This window comes from Lissotriton vulgaris, chromosome 6 (genome assembly GCF_964263255.1).
Source record: "Lissotriton vulgaris chromosome 6, aLisVul1.2, whole genome shotgun sequence".
NCBI lineage: Eukaryota > Metazoa > Chordata > Amphibia > Caudata > Salamandridae > Lissotriton > Lissotriton vulgaris.
Window position 1 is genome coordinate 181,790,717 of NC_141694.1, and position 18,881 is coordinate 181,809,597.

Below are 18,881 nucleotides of genomic sequence, written 5' to 3' on the forward strand. Positions count from 1 at the left end.
AAAATTAGGTGCACATATCTGAATCTCGTGTACTTCATTAGATATAGGCAAATCGATCTTCTTTGATGCTAAAACGTAAGGGGTGATTCTTTTTCTGCACAATAATCTCAGTCTAGTACTATGGTAGTAATGTACGCTTACCATGGCCTTTATCTGCTTTTTGAAATATAGGGATTCTCTCTCTTTCCCCAAATTCTTCTGCGTGATTTATGAGGGCATCCTTCACTGTCTTGTAACCCGCCAATACAACACACTTCTTCCTTCCCATCTGAACGCTGTATATTGGTCCATATTCCTTGTATAACTACAATGCAAGAGAAACAAACAATTTCCAATTTTGCAAAAGTTGTCACAAGTTTTATTTAATGTATTTGAAAACTTGCCGCACCTAACAAATATAATAGAAATAAGACCATGGATACTTACCAGTAGTCTCTTCTCCATTGCTTACAGTCATAGCATTCTTTATTAAATGAGAGGACAAAACTCTCAAGCCAGTTACCAGGCTGCCTTGCTTTAACTAACTGAGGAACACAGTCCAACTATTAAAACCTGGTATTGTACAAGAATAGCCACATTCATTTTGTAAACAATATTTAGAACATAATGTTAATGTCACACAATATTTCTGTCATTGATATTTATATACAGCCTCCTTGCCACCAGCCACACGATTGTAGATCTAGACTTATTGAGAGAGAGGGAGGGAGTGACGTGTGAAGGAGTAGTAGTACCAGGGTGTAGGGTGAGAAAGACATCTGCATGCCAATATTATGAAAATAGATATGTATTTGTGTGGAATCAAAGAACTGTAAAATACTATTGGTGTAGTTCAAAAGGTTTGGTGTCATTTGCACTGTCAAGCAAGACATGTAGGTTAATGACTGTCCTCCCATCTGTGCTGCTGCTATAGAAAAACAAAATTAATTATCTAGATATATGAGACAATTTCTTAGGATTACCGCATGCGTGTGCCTTTCAAAGTTCACGCTTAGGTTGCTTCCTCCTGCCTATGGTAACTTCCTGCTGTCTGGAGGGCAAGCACATTTTTGAGGAAGCACATAACTTCTACCCAAACAAAACATGTGCTCCTGGTTCCCAACATGTGGGTGGAGCCAAAGCCCCTCTCTAGTAATGCTCACTTAATTTTCTGACAACAGCTGTGCTGTTAAACCAGACCATAAACAGGAACACCACAGGTCATTGGTCTTGACTTGCAAGTATAAATACTAAGGCTAACTGTTTGGTTTCTGCCATGCGCAAATGAAGTGCTGTGTCAATGACGCCACATTCAGCAAGCCTGGGATACAGTATGGGATAGTTGATGTGCAGTGGTGCAAGAAGAGTTATTAGGATCTGGGCTCCACCAACACCACAGTCTACCATAGCTTTGCTAGATACATCCAGTTTGATTAAAGGGATAATCTTTGTACAGATTTAGAAATGTTACCCACAAACCCTTCTACCTTAGGCCCCTGAAGCTTCTGTTCCCTCTGGAGTCATTCCCTTCATTACAAAATAGAGATTCAACATAAAAAGTGACTAATGCTCTAATATTGCCAACTGCCCCATCTATTAAGGGTTTGGAAAGAAGCATTCAAATCCCTCTCAACATGATCTAAATTCCCAAAGAGAGCATGAGCGGTGATTGACAACTCTTTTGGCGAGTTGAACGGTGCTAGGATAACTAAGCAGTGCCAGAGCCCTTACTCAGAATAAGATCTGGGTAGGAGAAAGTAGAAGGTTTTCCTGAGGAACATTCAGAAAAACTCTTTACCAATTCATGGTGGCTGGTGCTATGCTATCAGGCTGTCTGAGTATACACTCAGACAAGGCTGATTATGCCTTAAAAATGTAACGACACAGTATGGAGGCCTTTGCAAAATACAGACTCCACAGACAGTTTTCTCAAGCATTAAATACAGGGAAAATACTCACAAACAAAAAAGAGACCACCCTCGCAGACGAGGGATAAGGGTGTCACCTTCCAAAAGATAATACTGGAACGTAACCACGTCTCAAAAATGATAACAAAAAACAAAGCTAGATACAACCTCGGGGAGAATGCGACACACAGTGGATACAAAAATTGTAATACAAATAAGCAAAATGTATTAGAAATGCAATAAATACAGTCAATTTAATTTGTCAAGAAGTACATCAAAAAACAAAATAGACATACAAAGAACAAATATATAATGTGCTGCAAAGACATTCCGAAGAACAAATTAATTTTCTGATTCTTTTAGGCTATTTTCAAGCCAGTAAACAACTGAAGATATATTATCCCCACACACAGAGGTATCAGCAATAAAAAACGGACCTCAAACACATCCACAAATGCTCACATCCGTCTAGCTACACAAACATTCAAACCAACTCACATATGGCATTGACACAATAAATATACACAAAAAAATGCAAGGGGAAAAAGGGAGGGGGGAGGGCAGAGACCGAAAGTTAAATATTGAAATGGGCAATAGTGCCTACATATTTGCTGGGAATCTTAGCCCAAAGGTCTCTATCTTGCACGGTGCCGACACCCGTTTCGGTGCTCGGGCTACCTAGTACCCATCACCTTCCTCAGGGAACTAAAAATATAAATCTCTGTTGCTAAACTACACAAGTGGAAAGAAACAAGGCAAGGCAGTAACAACTCATATTCACATATATTCAGTTGGTGGCACAGATCCCAAATCAGATACATTTTGTGTATGGCCGTTCCATCCAGAGGCATCTCAAGAAAAGCAGATGCCTAAGACGAGCTCCGGATATAGTGAGGGCACGGAGAGTCCACGGGTCCCCAGGACAGACTGTAGGAAATCCTTCAAAGTATGGCAGTCGAAAACGAACAAAGTCCCGGGCTCCAAACAAAGGTCATGGTGTTCGTCACGTCAAAGATAAACAAAGGGCCGAGGATACTCGCTACCAACGGTGAATCTCAGGAAAAAACCACGTGAGATCTCAACTCTCCAACAGATCTAATTTTATATGGCAGTGCCCCTGTCCCCTTGATGAGTGAACTCTCAAGGTGATGTCTACTAGTCCGGTTTAATTTGTTGTAGGAACTTAGGGATTTGTAAAGACTCAATTGTCCATGTAGTATGCAACATGGGCCTTCCCACCCAGTGGTAATCATGTGGCATCATGTTGCTTCGTACAATGTGCGCTCCAGTTCCCTCAACGACTATACAAGTAAAGAGAAAAAATGATTGTGGCACAAGTCATCAGGGAAAAGCAGGAAAACAGAAGCCAAAACATCTTTATCAAACAAGGCACAATTTCTGCTACCAGGCCACTATGTTCCTGATGTTCTGAAGCCCCCTGAGGATTGGAGAAAACAAAGCATATGGCATGAAAAGGCCTATCAAACTAAGTGATGTATTGTCTCCACAAAACAGGAAACATGAAACAATCTATCTCAGCTCCTTTTCTCTGCTACAAATCTCATTCTACTGTTAAATGTGAGCAATGGCCATGCTCCCTCCCATTGATTAAATGGAACCATTACCATAACCTTAGTGCTGCATCTCCTACCTCTGACCACAGATCCCCTGCCTACTATCTTCCTTCTAAACACCGAAGACACCAATAGATACTTCTCTATGTACTGGCATTCACCTGCACATCTCTAAAGTTAGTTTCCTAATGGCAGCTCAGCAGTCCTTTTTGCCCCTTTGCATCATCTAATCTGAATGCTCATTTTGATGGCTGTGAAAAACATAGTTATCCCAAGTAGAACAATATTGTTACATATATTTCTCCCACACTTCTCTACAAACCACACTGATGGCCCAGACCGTAGTTGAAGAATTGCAGCTATTATCTTTAAAATTGCCTCAAATATATTTCCCCTTTAATTCTTGCATTATTGATGCTGAGTTCCTCTTCATCAACGTTTTAGTTTTTCTGTCACTGTATCTTAAACCAAAGCCTCTGGTCATGCCACCAGACATTCTGAACTCCAGAACATATACCCTTAGAAATTCTTTCCATGTTGCTCTGATTTCTTACTAAACCTCTCTTTCTCAATTCTGATTCGTCATTTCTGACCTTGCCCTCCTCATACTCAAAAATCTACTGCATCAACTTTTGTCTAGCAAGACAGGCTCATCTGGCTCTTTTTTTACACATTCCACCTTACCTATCATTAGGATGTTTCAACAATAAATACACCAGATCTTTTGTACATCCAAATTCAACCCTTCTCTCCTAACTTCTTGAACCTTGGCTTGGCTGGGCACTGGTAGCTAGCTCCAGCACCAAAGCTTCTTCCAAAGAATATACGTGTAATGTGTGTGCGTGACAACTGATCAAAATGGCAATATAGAAAATAAAGAAGGAAGTAAACTGAGTTAGTTAAATAGATAAATAAATGTTACAAAAATTAAAGATCAGTGACTTAAAGATCACAGTAAAAAAAAAAAATGAGCAAAAGTAATCAAGAGAGCCACTTGTGTGGAAGCCAGCTATTGAGGAGACGAGCACGTTGGCTCAGGTGTTTGTGAAGAAGTCCACTAAGTTTGCCAAATTTCACTGGTCATCTTGAATGTTGTTTGAAATAAATAAAAAGCACAACTGGTACCCTCATTTCTGTGATAAGGCAACCAAAAACTGGAGAAACAGGGCCCTGTGCTCAGGGTGCTCCCTCCCAGCAACACTTCTCCAAGGCTCTGATTATCATGAATGTTGTCAGTTCGGACCATCATCTACAGCTGCCTCACCAGCATGTACTCAAGGTAGACACAATGAGCATTGGTGACTTACCGAATTAGCGGTTTTGACTGCTGATGGAGTGACACAAGATCATGCAGAGAATAAGAACCCAGATTGAGGAGCTTGATTCTACTTAATAAGGACACTGATTGAACCCACAAGATGGATGCCATTTAAGCGTAAATCCACCACACAGGCTAGACACCAATGTGTCCGTGAGATCCAGAACAGAACCCTCACAAGGACGAAGAAGGTTTCTACCGTCAAACAAACTTGAAGGGCAATACGATGAAATTGGAGTTGCCCTCTAAGGAATCTGAAACTCCCTGGGAGAAAACCAGACAGGAATCAACTGCCTTAATGTGTCCACAACTTTCTCAGTCCTGAAGAAGATCTTTGTTTAACCCCTTCGCTGCTCATGACGAGCTCAGCTCGCAGTCAGGTAGGTCAGCTGCAGCACTTACACAGGTCCTGCTGAAAAAGTGCATTGATGGAGATGTCAAAGGCTCAATGAGAGCAGCAGAGGAGGTGATGCATCATCGTCCATCCTGTGGATGGAGGCGATACGTTGGTTCTGATCCATGCAGTCAGTGAAGGCATCGTCGATGAACTCCTATTTGATGCAGGTGATGTGTCGTCATCTCATTGTTGAGCTGTGCAGTACGTCAAAGGGATGTCCTCAAAAAGCAACTGCATCAGGAGCAAAGGAGGTGCCTCGGTTCTGACTGGTGAAAAGTAATTGACGTGTCAATTTTAATTGGCCAGCACAGCAAAAGCTCACTTTCAAGGGCCCAGAACTGGATTGGCACTGGACAGGACATCAGGTGGCAGAGTTCAGGTGTTGGTGTAGGGTTGTAGGAAGTCTTTGATGTCCCTGAGACTTCAAGATGGGGGCAAGCCCTGCCCTTGAAGAGCTAACAGAATGCAGATGAGTTCTCTGTCACGCCTAACCTTCCTGTGTTTGTGGCTGTCTAGAGGGAACACACAAAGTATAGATGGTACGCACCCCAGACGTGTATTGGGGAAAGGCTGCAGACGACAGAGCAATAGGGGAGCTGAGAAGTGTCCACTTTCTTAATGTGGCATTTCTAAAACAGTAATGTTAAATCCAGATTTACTAGTAAAGAGTATTTATCATTACCAATTCAAAGATATAAAACTTGATCTGCCACTCCTTCCTTATTAGGACTTACGGCTTAAAAGTGTATTAAGGAATTTCTATTGTTAACCCTCACATTTTGTGATCACTTGCTAGTATTTTAGATGTGTGGACAAAGTAACCTTGCTGGTTCTTAGACCCTTATATTTGTCCAAAAAGGTTGTTATTAGGGGAAACCATACTTGGCCATGGAACTATTTTTAATTAGTTACTATTCCCATCTTGCATAATCTTAAGTGGACTTTTAGGAAGGTATACTCACCCAAGTGAAGTAGACACATGTGATCCATGGAGGGTGGAACCTTGAGGGACTGACCTAAAATTGGGATTACATTTGTGAATGCCTTATTTACCTCCACTTCTGGAAGGTTGATATTTGATCCAAAATAGAAAATATATTTCTCTTGTCTTTTAGCAATGATCTAAGGCAATTATCCTTTTAGGATTTTGTTGAACAGATGCAACGGTGATCCCCAGCGCATTGACCATACATCTGGCAATAAATTAAGCTTCTCTGTGATCATCAATATGATAATCTCAAGTGATTCTATTTTTGAAAGATTTATTTGGGTATTGATATTTTTTGTCATATGGTCAATGGTCTTTATACTTAACCATAATTTAAACTATTTCTGGTCACAATGAAGAGAATCCTTAAATCTGGGTGCTGCGATGTTAGTCCTATGGTTAGTGGTCTATATATTTAACCAGAAATTAAAATTGTTTTATGAGGACTTATAGATCTCAAATTGATAACTAATTTGTTGGCATACCTTGGTATAATAATATTAATCTAACCATTGAAAGAGTGATGACTGAACTTTATTAGTAAACAATTTCCTGTTCCTTTCTAGTTTGATTAGAAGGCATTAATTCCTTCAAAGTCTTTATCTAACAGACGCCACAGTAGTTATAATGGAGAAGCATCTGGGTGATCTTCAAAAACATAATTCCAAGTGAGTCTGTCTTGAGAATTTGATTTTGGTGCTGCCTTTTTCAACAGACTGTTATTGGTCTACATTCAACCAGAAAGTAATTTCTGTTTCTGGCTATACTGAGGAGGACCCTTAGATCTTCATAGGATAATTTCTCCTTTATTTTCAGCTTTTGATAAATATATGTATTGTCTCAATAATGGCCGATTGAACTTGTGCAATTTGAAATTTTGAGACTAAAAATGTAATCTGTGTTGTATTATCCATGTCTGACTTTTAGGAATGGGAGTCACTTTTTGAAGTTATAATGCTGCTGTGTTTCATTAACCAATCAATTGTTATTTGTAATAATATATTGAGATTGTATATAGGCAGGGAGTCCTTGATGAAAGGTAGCAATTCTCTTGGATTATTGATGTTTGCTCATTCAAAGGTTGATTTGTTATGGCTGTTTTTGTATTTCATGTCTATCTAATCTTTGCACCTAGGTTTTACTAACCTGTTGGTGTATATGAGATATTTTAAGTGACTATGTTTTATTATTGTTTTTTCAGCCCTGATGTGGTCCATGTTGGACGAACCGTGTTGGCTGGGCTGATGCAGTTGACTACAAATAAAGAATAATTGAAAATAAGAAATCTCAAGACTCCTTGCACTCTATTTCTGCATGTATTTTGTGAATCCCATACCATTGTGTATAATTTGAGAAAAAAATTAATGAAGGTATTATGTTCAATTGTATGCTCCTTTTCAAAACCTACGAAGCATATGCACCTAAGCACTGGTCAGCAGTGGCAAAGTGCTCAGAGTCCTAGGGCTAACAAAAAGAATCCGCGAAAAGAGGAGGTACACATATGGGTGGGGGTGAAAGGGGTTTAAAAAAAGAAAAAAAACATATTTCCTCACAGCGCCTCTCCTCCGTCATCGAGCCAATGTATCTCCTGGCCAGTGTTACAAGAACAGGGAACACCCAAGCTGAGGCACCCCTGAGCCAATTACATTGCTGCAATGCAGCACTGTGATTGATCTGAGCTCCGTGGTTTGGCGCTCAGCTAGGGAATAAGAGCCTGGGCATGTTCTCCAGCCAGGCTGTAATGCAGCCTGGGTGGAGAACATGCAAAGTGCGCATGAATGTTTGGCTGTGCAAACTACTCCTCTCCTGCTCTGTCAGCAGAGCAGCCCCGCTCAACCCGCAAAGCTGCAGCATCAGGGAAGAACTAAAATTATAATAACCTGGAGTTATTGTCATTTTATTTTGTTCATTTCACTGCTGCAAAGCAGTGGGAGATGCTTCTCTGCCTTAGCGAAGGAGCCACCACTGTGGTAAAGTATTCTTGTTTTGTCACTGGAATTTCTCTAAACACGCCCCTTCCAAATATTGAATCGCAAATGCAAAGTAGGATTTGGTAACTAGTTATCGAATGGCATTTTGTCCATAGAAAAAGGCATTTTTCCAGTCGCAAACATGTATGATTCTTAGAATGTGGGCGTTTGTTAAGGCTTCGTACATCTGGCCCCAGATGACAAGTCATCTGGGTATATTTCAAATTGCAACTAGATTCCAAAGGTATTTTTGGTGGCCCAGAGTGCTTTCAGATGCCCGTAGGTGCATTTCGACTTTATACCCTTTTTGTCTGAAAATACCCATTCACAACTTGCGGCTCTGTTACAGCCAGAACCCAATCCACTCATGCATTGGCAAACATTATCCATGGATTTTGTAGCTGAGTTGTCCAAATATAAGGACAGGATTATATTCCTGGTAGAGCTAGGCCAGCTCTCTTAGAGGCACCATTTAATTGCTTTACCTGTATTAACTTCAGTATGAGACTTAGGCAGCCTCATAAGAGAGGAAGGGGTGTGACTAGGCGGAATTTCAAGGCCCTCGTCATAGAGGTCCACAATTTGCATCAAGCTTCTGATGCACTTTTTGCAAAATCTTTGATATCAATGTGAGGTTCTTCATAATTAACCATCCACACAGAGGACATAGAACAGCTTTTATGATAGTTTTGGCCTTATTACGAGTTCAGTCATTCGACAGCCAAGAGCCCACCTTGGACTTGCATCGTCACGGAAAGTACAGAGAAATTGAAGGAGTGAGGTGCAGCGATGCGAGAGACAACCGCGATCACTGAATGGAAACGTCCGACTGAGCCCGGTAAGCGCAGACACCAAGCGCGTGAAATTGAAGCAATTGGCGCAAGAGCCTCGGCGACCATTTTGGAACCAGGCGGATAGGGCCAATCAGCGAGCAGAACAGAAGGGCGGCCATTTTAAGGTCAGGCGAATGAGGATTGGCCCCGAAATATCGTGAGAATATCGGCGGCCATTTTAGGATCAGGCGAACGAGCCAATAGGAGAAGAGAAAAAGCAGGCGGCCATTTTGAGGACAGGCAAAAGAAAAAGAGAATCGAAAATAAAGCTAAAAGAGGTGCAGAAACACCGGAAAAGGCCAGAATAAATGAATAAAAGAAGAATTTCAAGAGATAATTAGAAAACAAAGAGTGTGCAAGTGCAACACAAGGCAAGGAAAGAATACAAAAAGTGGAAATAAAGAAATAAAAATACTAAGTGCCAAAAAGGGCAAAAAAGGAAGAAAATAAGTGCCAAAAAGAGCAAAAGGACGAAAATAAATGACAGAAAGCACGAAGAGTCAGTGAACAAGTGCTAGAAATAGAAAAGAAGAACATAAAAGGAAAGGAGAATAGGCGGAATTTCAAGGCCCTCGTCATAGAGGTCCACAATTTGCATCAAGCTTCTGATGCACTTTTTGCAAAATCTTTGATATCAATGGGAGGTTCTTCATAATTAACCATCCACAAAGAGGTGGCTAAAGGCAATGACAAAATGAGGACATAGAACAGCTTTTATGATAGTTTTGGCCTTATTACGAGTTCAGTCATTCGACAGCCAAAGGACCGCGTCAGTGACTGCTAGGAGACTGCTGCGACTTTGGCATTCAGACCACTGAATTACAAGTTTGCAGAGGGGCAGGCGTTGTGGCAGTCTTGCGGTGGTGTGCAATGTATTTCTATATTGATGGCTGTGTGTACAGTCCGACTGCATATGTGTCAAAAGCACACATATGCATGATATCTCTAGGAAAATACCATATACCCATTGCCAGAGTCAGAGCCATATGTCGACAGTCCCAGTAATGGGTATATAGTACCAAAATACTTACATGGATTTTGCTGCAGAATGGGCCATGTTCTTCGGGGTGAAGATGCTGCAGTGTAGGGGGGACCTGGAGAAAGGAATCTACCTCTAAATCTGCTGCAAAGAACTGGAAAGGGATGAGTATGCACCCCAAATCCTTTCTCTCTGATGACCTTAAGGCAGCAGTCTTGCCTGCTGCGGTCTGCTTAAGGGATAGCCAACTTTTAATACAGACAGCAGTGTTGCACCTCTATACTGCCCTATGGAGGCTATCATCCCCCAACGTTGACCCAGCCAGTCGGCGGTGTGATGGCAGTGCCAGTGGTTCGATGGCGGTCTTCACAAAGCCACGGCGCCCAACTCGTATTACGCTGGACGGCTCACCGCCATTGGACTGCCACCACCGGGGTGGCAGCCAAAAATCTGCTGAACTCATAATCAGTCCTTTGTGTTACATCAGGAGGATGACTGGAGTGAAGTTTTGCGGCTGACTGAATTTGCATGCAACAACTAAAAACAGTGCCAGTGGTTCGATGGCGGTCTTCACAAAGCCACGGCGCCCAACTCGTATTACGCTGGATGGCTCACCGCCATTGGACTGCCACCACCGGGGTGGCAGCCAAGAATCTGCTGAACTCATAATCAGTCCTTTGTGTTACATCAGGAGGATGACTGGAGTAAAGTTTTGCGGCTGACTGAATTTGCATGCAACAACTAAAAACATGTTTATTTGCAATGGAAACGTCCCTTGTTTGCATAACTATTTGGCAAATGCTTTGCCATTTGACCTGCCCAAATACAAACTGAAACCCGCACTGTAGGAATGACTCAAACAAATGCTCACAGTAGTTTGGGAAATATGCCATATCTCATTGAAGCCACAGGAGTTTACAAGCAATATTCTGATAGAAAATGCTCTTCTGTTCAAACCTACGTGGGTGAAGACTCATGGCTTTCTACCAACTGGGAAACCAGTGTTGTGCCAGATTGACGTCAACCAAGACACCATGCAAAACTCCAGAATAATTCACTTTCAGTCATTGACATATGAACTGCATAGTCGGGAGTAGCTATAAAAATAAAAATCCTGTGCTTTGAAACAATGCACTACGCACCAGAAGTACAAAACATGACTGGGGAAAAGTGATTGTAAACTGACCAATGTACTATTAAGTCAATCCACAAAATCAACATTCACACTGGGGCGCAATTCAACTTACCTCATTACTATTTATGAGGTCGGTCAAAAACTCCCGATTGCCATCACGACAAAGGGTGGCCTGTGATTTCTTTTAAATAAAGTATTTCTTTAAATGTTGTCCATTTTCCTCAAGGGAAACATGGCTGTATTTAACAAAAAAAATACTTTTGTTAAATGTTTAATGGCTTTGGTCTCCTGGAACACTGCCAAGTGTTGGAATTGGGAAACAATTTCGCTGGGAAACTAAAAATGAGGCAGCATGGTGTAGCAGAGGAAAGGGGGCGATGTCACCTGGGGCATGGTCATGAAAAGTAAAGTCTGACAGTCAAGTTACACATTTATTTCTGGAACAATGACAAATGTGACAGTAAATCTGTTCTACTTATTTGTTCCACATTTAGGGTGCTTTTTAAAATAGCTTATGGGTTAAGGGATCTGCTGCAGGGATCCTTATGTGCCCAACACATTTCTAGATATATTAGTAATTGTAAGATAACTCTGGAGGTTAATGTATTTACTGGAGAGATCTCTGTTTTGTCTAGTCAAAGTTTTGACTCATAAACTAGCATGTATGGTTAGTGCACCTGTTACAAAGCACATTGTACAAAAAGATCACAGATTTGCATGTTATGTAGTTAGGTAAGTGGGTTACCTCTTTTGACACAGAGATCTTTTTTGTTAGTTACAGTTTATAAGCTGCAGTCTTTTTAATACCACACAGTCTGCTCTTCACTAGTAACTGAAAGTCATGGGTTTAGAGCCTTGTTTTTTTCTCAATCTATTAGTATTCTAAGTTTGCAAGCAAAGGTTCCTTTGGGTAGCAGTAAAGTATTGTTAGTACAGACAACCCCATCCATTGCATTTTAAATCCTGATTTAGATTTTTCCCCAATCATGCACCTCAACATATAATGTCTTCAAGTATTGATGATATGTGACTACTATAACTTAAAACCCTCATTGTCTTAGCAACATTTTTTGTACATTGAGGTGTATACCTGTATGATTTAGTGTCTCTCTGCATTTGTTGTAAAGTGCTCTGACACCCTGCACTGAGTAAAATAGTTCTTAAAAGATTTATTTTTTAAAGAATGCCATTTAAATTGTTAGGGAATATGGCCTCTGGGCAGGAGCTCCTCTAGTGAGCTCCGGGTTGGGGATCACCCTGAATAACCTGCTCTCCCACCGCCTTGCTACCCTTCCTCTCCGCACCTCAACCTATCGGGACAAGTTAGGCAATTCATAGATGCCACTTACCCTCCGTTGACCCCTCAGACACCAAATCCTCGCAACACAGTCGGCACGTAGCCCCCGCTGCCCGTTGGACGTCAGAGGGATGTGCCCGTGGCAGGCCACAATCTTCTATGATCCAGGCCCCGAATCCCACAGCGGCGCTTCTGGGTCCGATCTCCTTCTGCAACAGGAGCGGCAAACAGTGGAGCGGATACCAGCTGGTCTCTTTCATTCTCCAGCTGTTCAGGATTCAGGACAGTGAATGCTGTGCTGAGCCCCCCGCGCCTGCTGACTGCAGTTAGCCACCTTTCGGAGCCTCATAGTTGGCACCCTTCTTACACTGCTCCGGTGAGTCCGGCGATTCTTGCTACGCTTATTGCTGATGGCGGGCCGAGCTTGAAAACGGCCTGAGGGCGGGGGGCCCATCCGCCTAGATATTGTGGTTCCGCTCATTGTTATATCGGCATGGGGTAAGACAAACATTTGTCTTGGTTCCTCTGGGGGTGCGTCGCTCGACGGAGCCTAGCTGCCAACTTTGTGCATGCAGTAGATGCACCAGAGACCGCCTAGGGGAGTCACGATCTGAAACTGACTTTGTGACTGGGACCGTTCTTAAAGAGACAGTTATCGATCAATCCTTGTTGTATGTTAGGCAGTGATATGCTCCAGTGCCCGTTTAGGGGATTCATGACTGGATTTTCACCCCTAGTCTGGGGTAGTACATGGCCAATCAGCTCTCCAATTCCACAGAGGTTTTATCTATTATGGGAACTTTGGTGCTCCTTTTATGTTCTTTGGACTGTGAGAAATACTTATTTGAAATATATAACCTGGATTTCTCTAATTTCTAAATAGGGACTATTTCACCGCAGGAGAATCTCTCCATTTTGACTCGCTAAGCCCGTAAACTTCAGCACAATTACTTCAAAATGGTGCTTATCTGATAACCCAATTAGGATTTACACTCTAGACTGCTACCTTGTTTACCAAAACTTTGCCCTAGACATAGCCATAGTAATAGGACTTGAACTGTGGTCTTGGCCATAAAACTAAACAAAGGACTAATATCACAATTGGCTCTTAGTTCGACCGATTGGCTGCCATTTTTTTTTCTTTCTCGTACTTTTCCTGGAATCATTCTGATTTCCCTCCACCGGACAACGTTGGGTGAACAGTTTCTCCCTAACTACCTGACGTGACTGGCTCCTCGGTTGGTGTGTGCTATGGAGGCCAACACAACCAGCCCAACCGAAGGTTCACTCTCACAAGTGGGCCACAGTGTAATAGGTCATCTATCCTCTAAACCTCTCTAAAAATGCATCTAAAAAATTCAAACATAACTTAATCAAAAGAAATCCGGAAACACTTATTTCAGATACTTATTTCAGCATCTCTAATGGTGACATCATGTCGGACCAAATCTTCTTCACGAACAAAAGGGCCCAATGGAGGAAATCTCTCCTATCCTTTTTCCAGTGCAAACAAATAAAGAGAACTCCCCATGGTTTTAGTCTTTCCACTAAATCCTCTCCTATTTATAAAATAGATCTCACCATCACTATCTACAACAATGGGATCGTTCTCATTCAAGCTTCCAATCAAAACCTACAGCAATTTTTACAAGCTCTTTCTGGTGATCAACTCATTTTATGTACAACAAGATCTAGATTTAACCACCTCAAGCACCTTTCAAAGCGATGCCCTCATTTCCTCCTCAGATTTACCTCCCCCCTCACCCAATTCCAATCACTTGCCCTTGCCGATCGCAGTTCTGCCTGAACCACATAATACAATGCCATTAACTCTATCACCACTACCAATCCCCAGGCCATTAATTTCAAGAACACCGCTACGAATCAATGAACAACCTACTACGCAGGACTCTCCTACTAATGTCTCTAACCTCTCTATCACACATAGACACCCTCTCCAGATCCTAATACCCAATCCACATACCGATCAAGGCTTTCTGGAACTCCGCTCACACCCAATGACCAACCCTCTCCACTGGAATATCCCTTCACCGCCGCAGATCTCTCTAACACAACTATACTCCCTCACCCCTCTCCGGATCTCCACACTCATCTTCGGCCCTTCTCACACCACCCAGATGTGCTGGCACGATTGGATATCTCTCTCCAACTGCATCTTCTCTCCAACAAATCCCACGTTTTGAAAGCCCTCTCACTTGAATATCTCCCCTTGTTAAGTCCCCTCCTCTCCAAACTGACCCAGTACCACTGCCGGTGTGACAGATAAAGCTCCCCACGACAATCCCTCCTCCCCTTCTATCGTCCCTCTACTAAACACAGCTTCTCTCCTCAGATGCTCGTTGACAGGGCCTCCACCCAAAAAATCTGAAAGCCTACTCAAGCCATTTTCTTCAAACACAGACACCAACTCAAATACAAAGGGATTAATTCTAACAATTCACTCTAACCTGAATAGAGAACCCCACCACAATCACAGAGTAATAAATAATGACAGCCTCAGGAGAATGAGCATAATTCAGCCTCCTTCCCCTAGATTCTGGCTACACGCAAATGCATACTACTCAACTGCAGGTCTGCCAGCAAACATGCCTCTGAGATCTTCGACCTCATACAACATAGAGAGATAGACATCATTATACTCACAGAAACGTGGCTCACCCCCTCGTCCACTCCAATTCTAGACCTCTTGGTGCCTCCCTCCCATGACATAATTCGTCTGGACAGAGTTACCAAATTGGGTGGTGGCCTAGCCTGAATACGTCAAAATATACAATCTACCATTCATTGAACAATTAATGGAAATCCTAGCAGACAATGTGGATTCAGTGCAGCCCCACATCTACCTCAGAGACTTTAACCTTCATTGGTCAAACCCTAATGACCAAGCGGTAGTTTGCCTCAATTTCTTCTTGACGGATCACGATTTGGTTCAACACTACGACCAGCCTACCCACAATAAAGGGGAAAATTTGGACCTCATCATCTCCAAAGGACATTCTTTCACTTTGGACTCCATCACACACTGCAATTGGTCAGACCATCACGTCATTTCCTTCCAAATTAACTTGGAGGTTTCTCAGAGTAATTTTAAAACTACTAAACCAAAGATCTGGAAACGAGACCTCAGAAACATCAACACAGTTGATCTAGCAACCCGCTGTAAGCGTGCCCTCTCTCCTCAAAGAGACTTATTTGAAGTACATGCACTCACAGACTTCTGTAACTCTTCTATTTTCAGCATCATGGACGACATTACTCCACTCCAACAAAAAAAGGCACCCTCAAAAATATCTAAACCTTGGTTCAATAGCAACCTAAATTCGGAACTTCGCAATCTAAGGGCCTTAAAGCGCTCTCGGAGATCCACTCCTTCAGCGGATCATCTAAAAAACCTCAGATCAGCTTGAAGCTCTTATAATAAACAAATCAAGACAGCCAAGGCAGAATATTTCCGATCACAACTTAATCAAGCGGCCAATCGACCCAAGAAACTGTTCGAACTGAAGGATAAAATCTAATTCCCTCAAGTGTAAAATATAATGCACCTGTACTGTCGATATATATTGTATTAGCATGATGTATCAATTATTTGCCTTTGAATTAACAGAATGTATCTTGCATTTATTTGCTCTTAAAAAGTGTATCGATTGTTCTTGTGCATAGGCTAGGCCCTCGCAAGACCAGCGCCATGTTGATATGTTATTGCTCAAGCTTCAGTGGTGATCACGTGTTATTCCTTGTACGAATATAATGAGTTATAGTGGACAGCTGAATGTGGGGAGTTCTCCTTTCTTTCCTGGGAACCAAGGTCGCATCTGGCTGCTAGTGCGATAAGCGCATTCCTGAAGGCGCCGTTCTTGCCCTCCCTAGCACAAAGACGAAAGGGAGTCACCCCTACTGACCTACACCCACAACAGCTGTGTCTAATAATGAAACCAATCATGTGTGCTATATATGGTTCTTCCTTGGACCTCGAGGGTCGGCTGGTACTTTTCCTATTATAGTGTTTCATGTGTGTGATGAAAAGGTATATATGCCCTGTTTTGAATGTAAGCCAGCAGTCTTCTCTGCGGACCTCGAGGGTGGAGGCCGTGGGGAGGCTCCTCTGCGTAGAGTACTTTGTTAATAAAAGATTGAACTTTCCTCACTGCCAACTGACTGATTATTGATAATTGGTATAGGGGCCTTTGGTAAGTATAGCTCCATAGGTATAAATTATTTACATACAACAGAAGTGGTCCAACAACAATCTGTCATAGCCCCTAACCGTTCAACCTCGGAGGTCAGTCCTCCCTCTTGTTTTGACTTGGCGGACTTTTTTACCGAGAAAACAAGACTTATTAACATTGATGTAGAAATCAGAAGATCTCTTTTCATCCAACGGCTTAGCACCCTCCCAGGTCACACCAGACAAGGTCGCTACACTTAGCAGGGTTATCAAGCACAACGCTTCCTGGGACACCTTTACCATCCTAAATGAAAACAAAATCAATAAAGTTCTTCAGAGTATCAACCCATCTAATCACAGTGACCCTTTTCCACTTACCATCTTCAAAGCAATTAAAGATTATATCTCTCCCTTCTGGACAAAGATAGTCAATGCTTCTCTCTCTCAGGGTATGATCCCAGACTGCCTAAAAGAGGCCCAGGCAACACCTATTCTAAAAAAAACTACAGCAGACAGTACAGATCATAACAACTTCTGTCCCTTCTCGAGCATCCCCACTCTAGCCAATCTCTTTGAAAAATGCATCCAGTCCCAATTATGTGCGCACATTGACAATTTCCATCTCCTGGACCAACACCAATCGGGCTTTCGTAGGGGGCACAGCACTGAACTGGCTTTCACACACGTTACGGATGACATCCTAATAAACCTTGACAGAAATTAATCTTGCCTCCTTATTCTACTCGACCTTTCCTCAGCTTTTGACACTGTCAATCACGACAACATCCTAGATATTTTGGAGCAAAGGATGGGCCTCTCTGGACAGGTGCTGAAATGGTTCTCGTCCTTCCTCCAGCATAGATTACAAAGAGTTAAGGTGAACCATTCTCTCTCCAAGCCATCCCCTGTCACCATGGGGGTTTCCCAAGGATGCTCCTTATCTCCCATTCTATTCAATATGCTTCTGTAACTACTAGCTAATGTACTAAAATACATGGACATTCGCTTCCATATGTATGCAGACGACACCCAGCTCTACCTGATAATCTCCTCCCCGGGCAACATCACATCACTCAACTCCACCTTACTGACTACCCAAAATTGGCTAACTAAGAACCACCTCCTGCTAAAAACCTCCAAAACAGAATACTTCCTCATCTCTCCCCCGAAACACACTCCTAATATTGACCTCTGGAAAAACCAACTCACAGCCTTCAACTGCTCCCCACACATTAATGACTCAGCTAAATCTCTAGGAATCACACTGGACAAACATCTGAATATGAAGACCCATATCAGAAACGTAAGCAAGGGAGCTAACCACCTTCTGAGAACACTCAGGAATCTCAAACTTTTCTTACCTCAAGCCGATTTCAAGCAGGTGGTCCAAGCGCTTGTTCTATTGAGGCTTGACTATGGCAGTGCAACACTATGCGGCCTCCCCAAATACACTTTAGCTCCTCTAAAGGCATCATTGAGCGCTGTGGCTAGACTGATTACGGGCACCAAGCGAAATACCCACATCTCCCCGGTCCTAAAATCTCTAAACTGGCTGCCCTACGAATCTAGAATTCAAATAAATATTGCATGCTTATTGCACAAGACCCTCCACTTCAAAACTCCCAATTTCCTGGCGCAAAAGTTAATACTATCCGGACGGCGTAGACCTTCGAGGAGTGCTAACTCCTTCCTCCTGAAACCCCAGATCTACCGTAAAAAGAGAACATGTCAACGAGCCTTCTCGGATTCTGCTCCAAAAATATGGAACTCTCTTCCACCGGAAATCCAGAGAATCTCCTCCAAGGTTGCATTCAAATTAGAAGCAAAAAGATTCCTCATGAACAAGTTCTTACCTTCATAAGAGCAGCGAATGTCAGCTATTAGCGCATCGGTCACACTACAAGAAAGGACGTCATTCTGGTACTTTACTATTGTATTGGATCCCCTTTGTCATTATGTTTCAATGCATAGCACATTATAATCATAGCCAAGTCCTATAATGAGTCTTTTTTGTGCACAATTATTGTATTGTTTATGTATATCCCCTATTTGACTCTAGTACTGTTATGTTACCTCATTCCCTCAAGTGTAAAGCGCTCTGATATCCTTTGGGATTAAGTTTGCGCTATATAAAACTTTATAAATAAAATAAATGTTTGTAGTTACTCGTGTACACAGATGCATTTGACGTTCTTATAGTGCAAGAACATTTCTTCCATAAGGGGCTGAATTGTAAAAATAACCTTCCTCCAAATGGTAGGTTCTGCTAAGTCCTTGTGAAGTGGTAAGAAGCTGTGTGTCTAGGTTTTCTTCCA

At 42.2% G+C, this 18,881-nt stretch overlaps 1 protein-coding gene across 2 annotated transcripts in view; it reads right to left on the reverse strand.

Annotated features, from left to right (window-relative positions):
* LOC147706986 (cytochrome P450 2K1-like) overlaps positions 1-18,881 on the reverse strand; it is a 636,943-nt gene that overhangs the window by 542,837 nt on the left and 75,225 nt on the right. For both annotated transcript variants that reach the window (XM_086926218.1, XM_086926219.1), the window contains exon 2: positions 142-304. In XM_086926218.1, the coding sequence (XP_086782344.1) occupies positions 142-304 (163 nt within the window). The remainder of the gene's footprint in view (positions 1-141; positions 305-18,881) is intronic.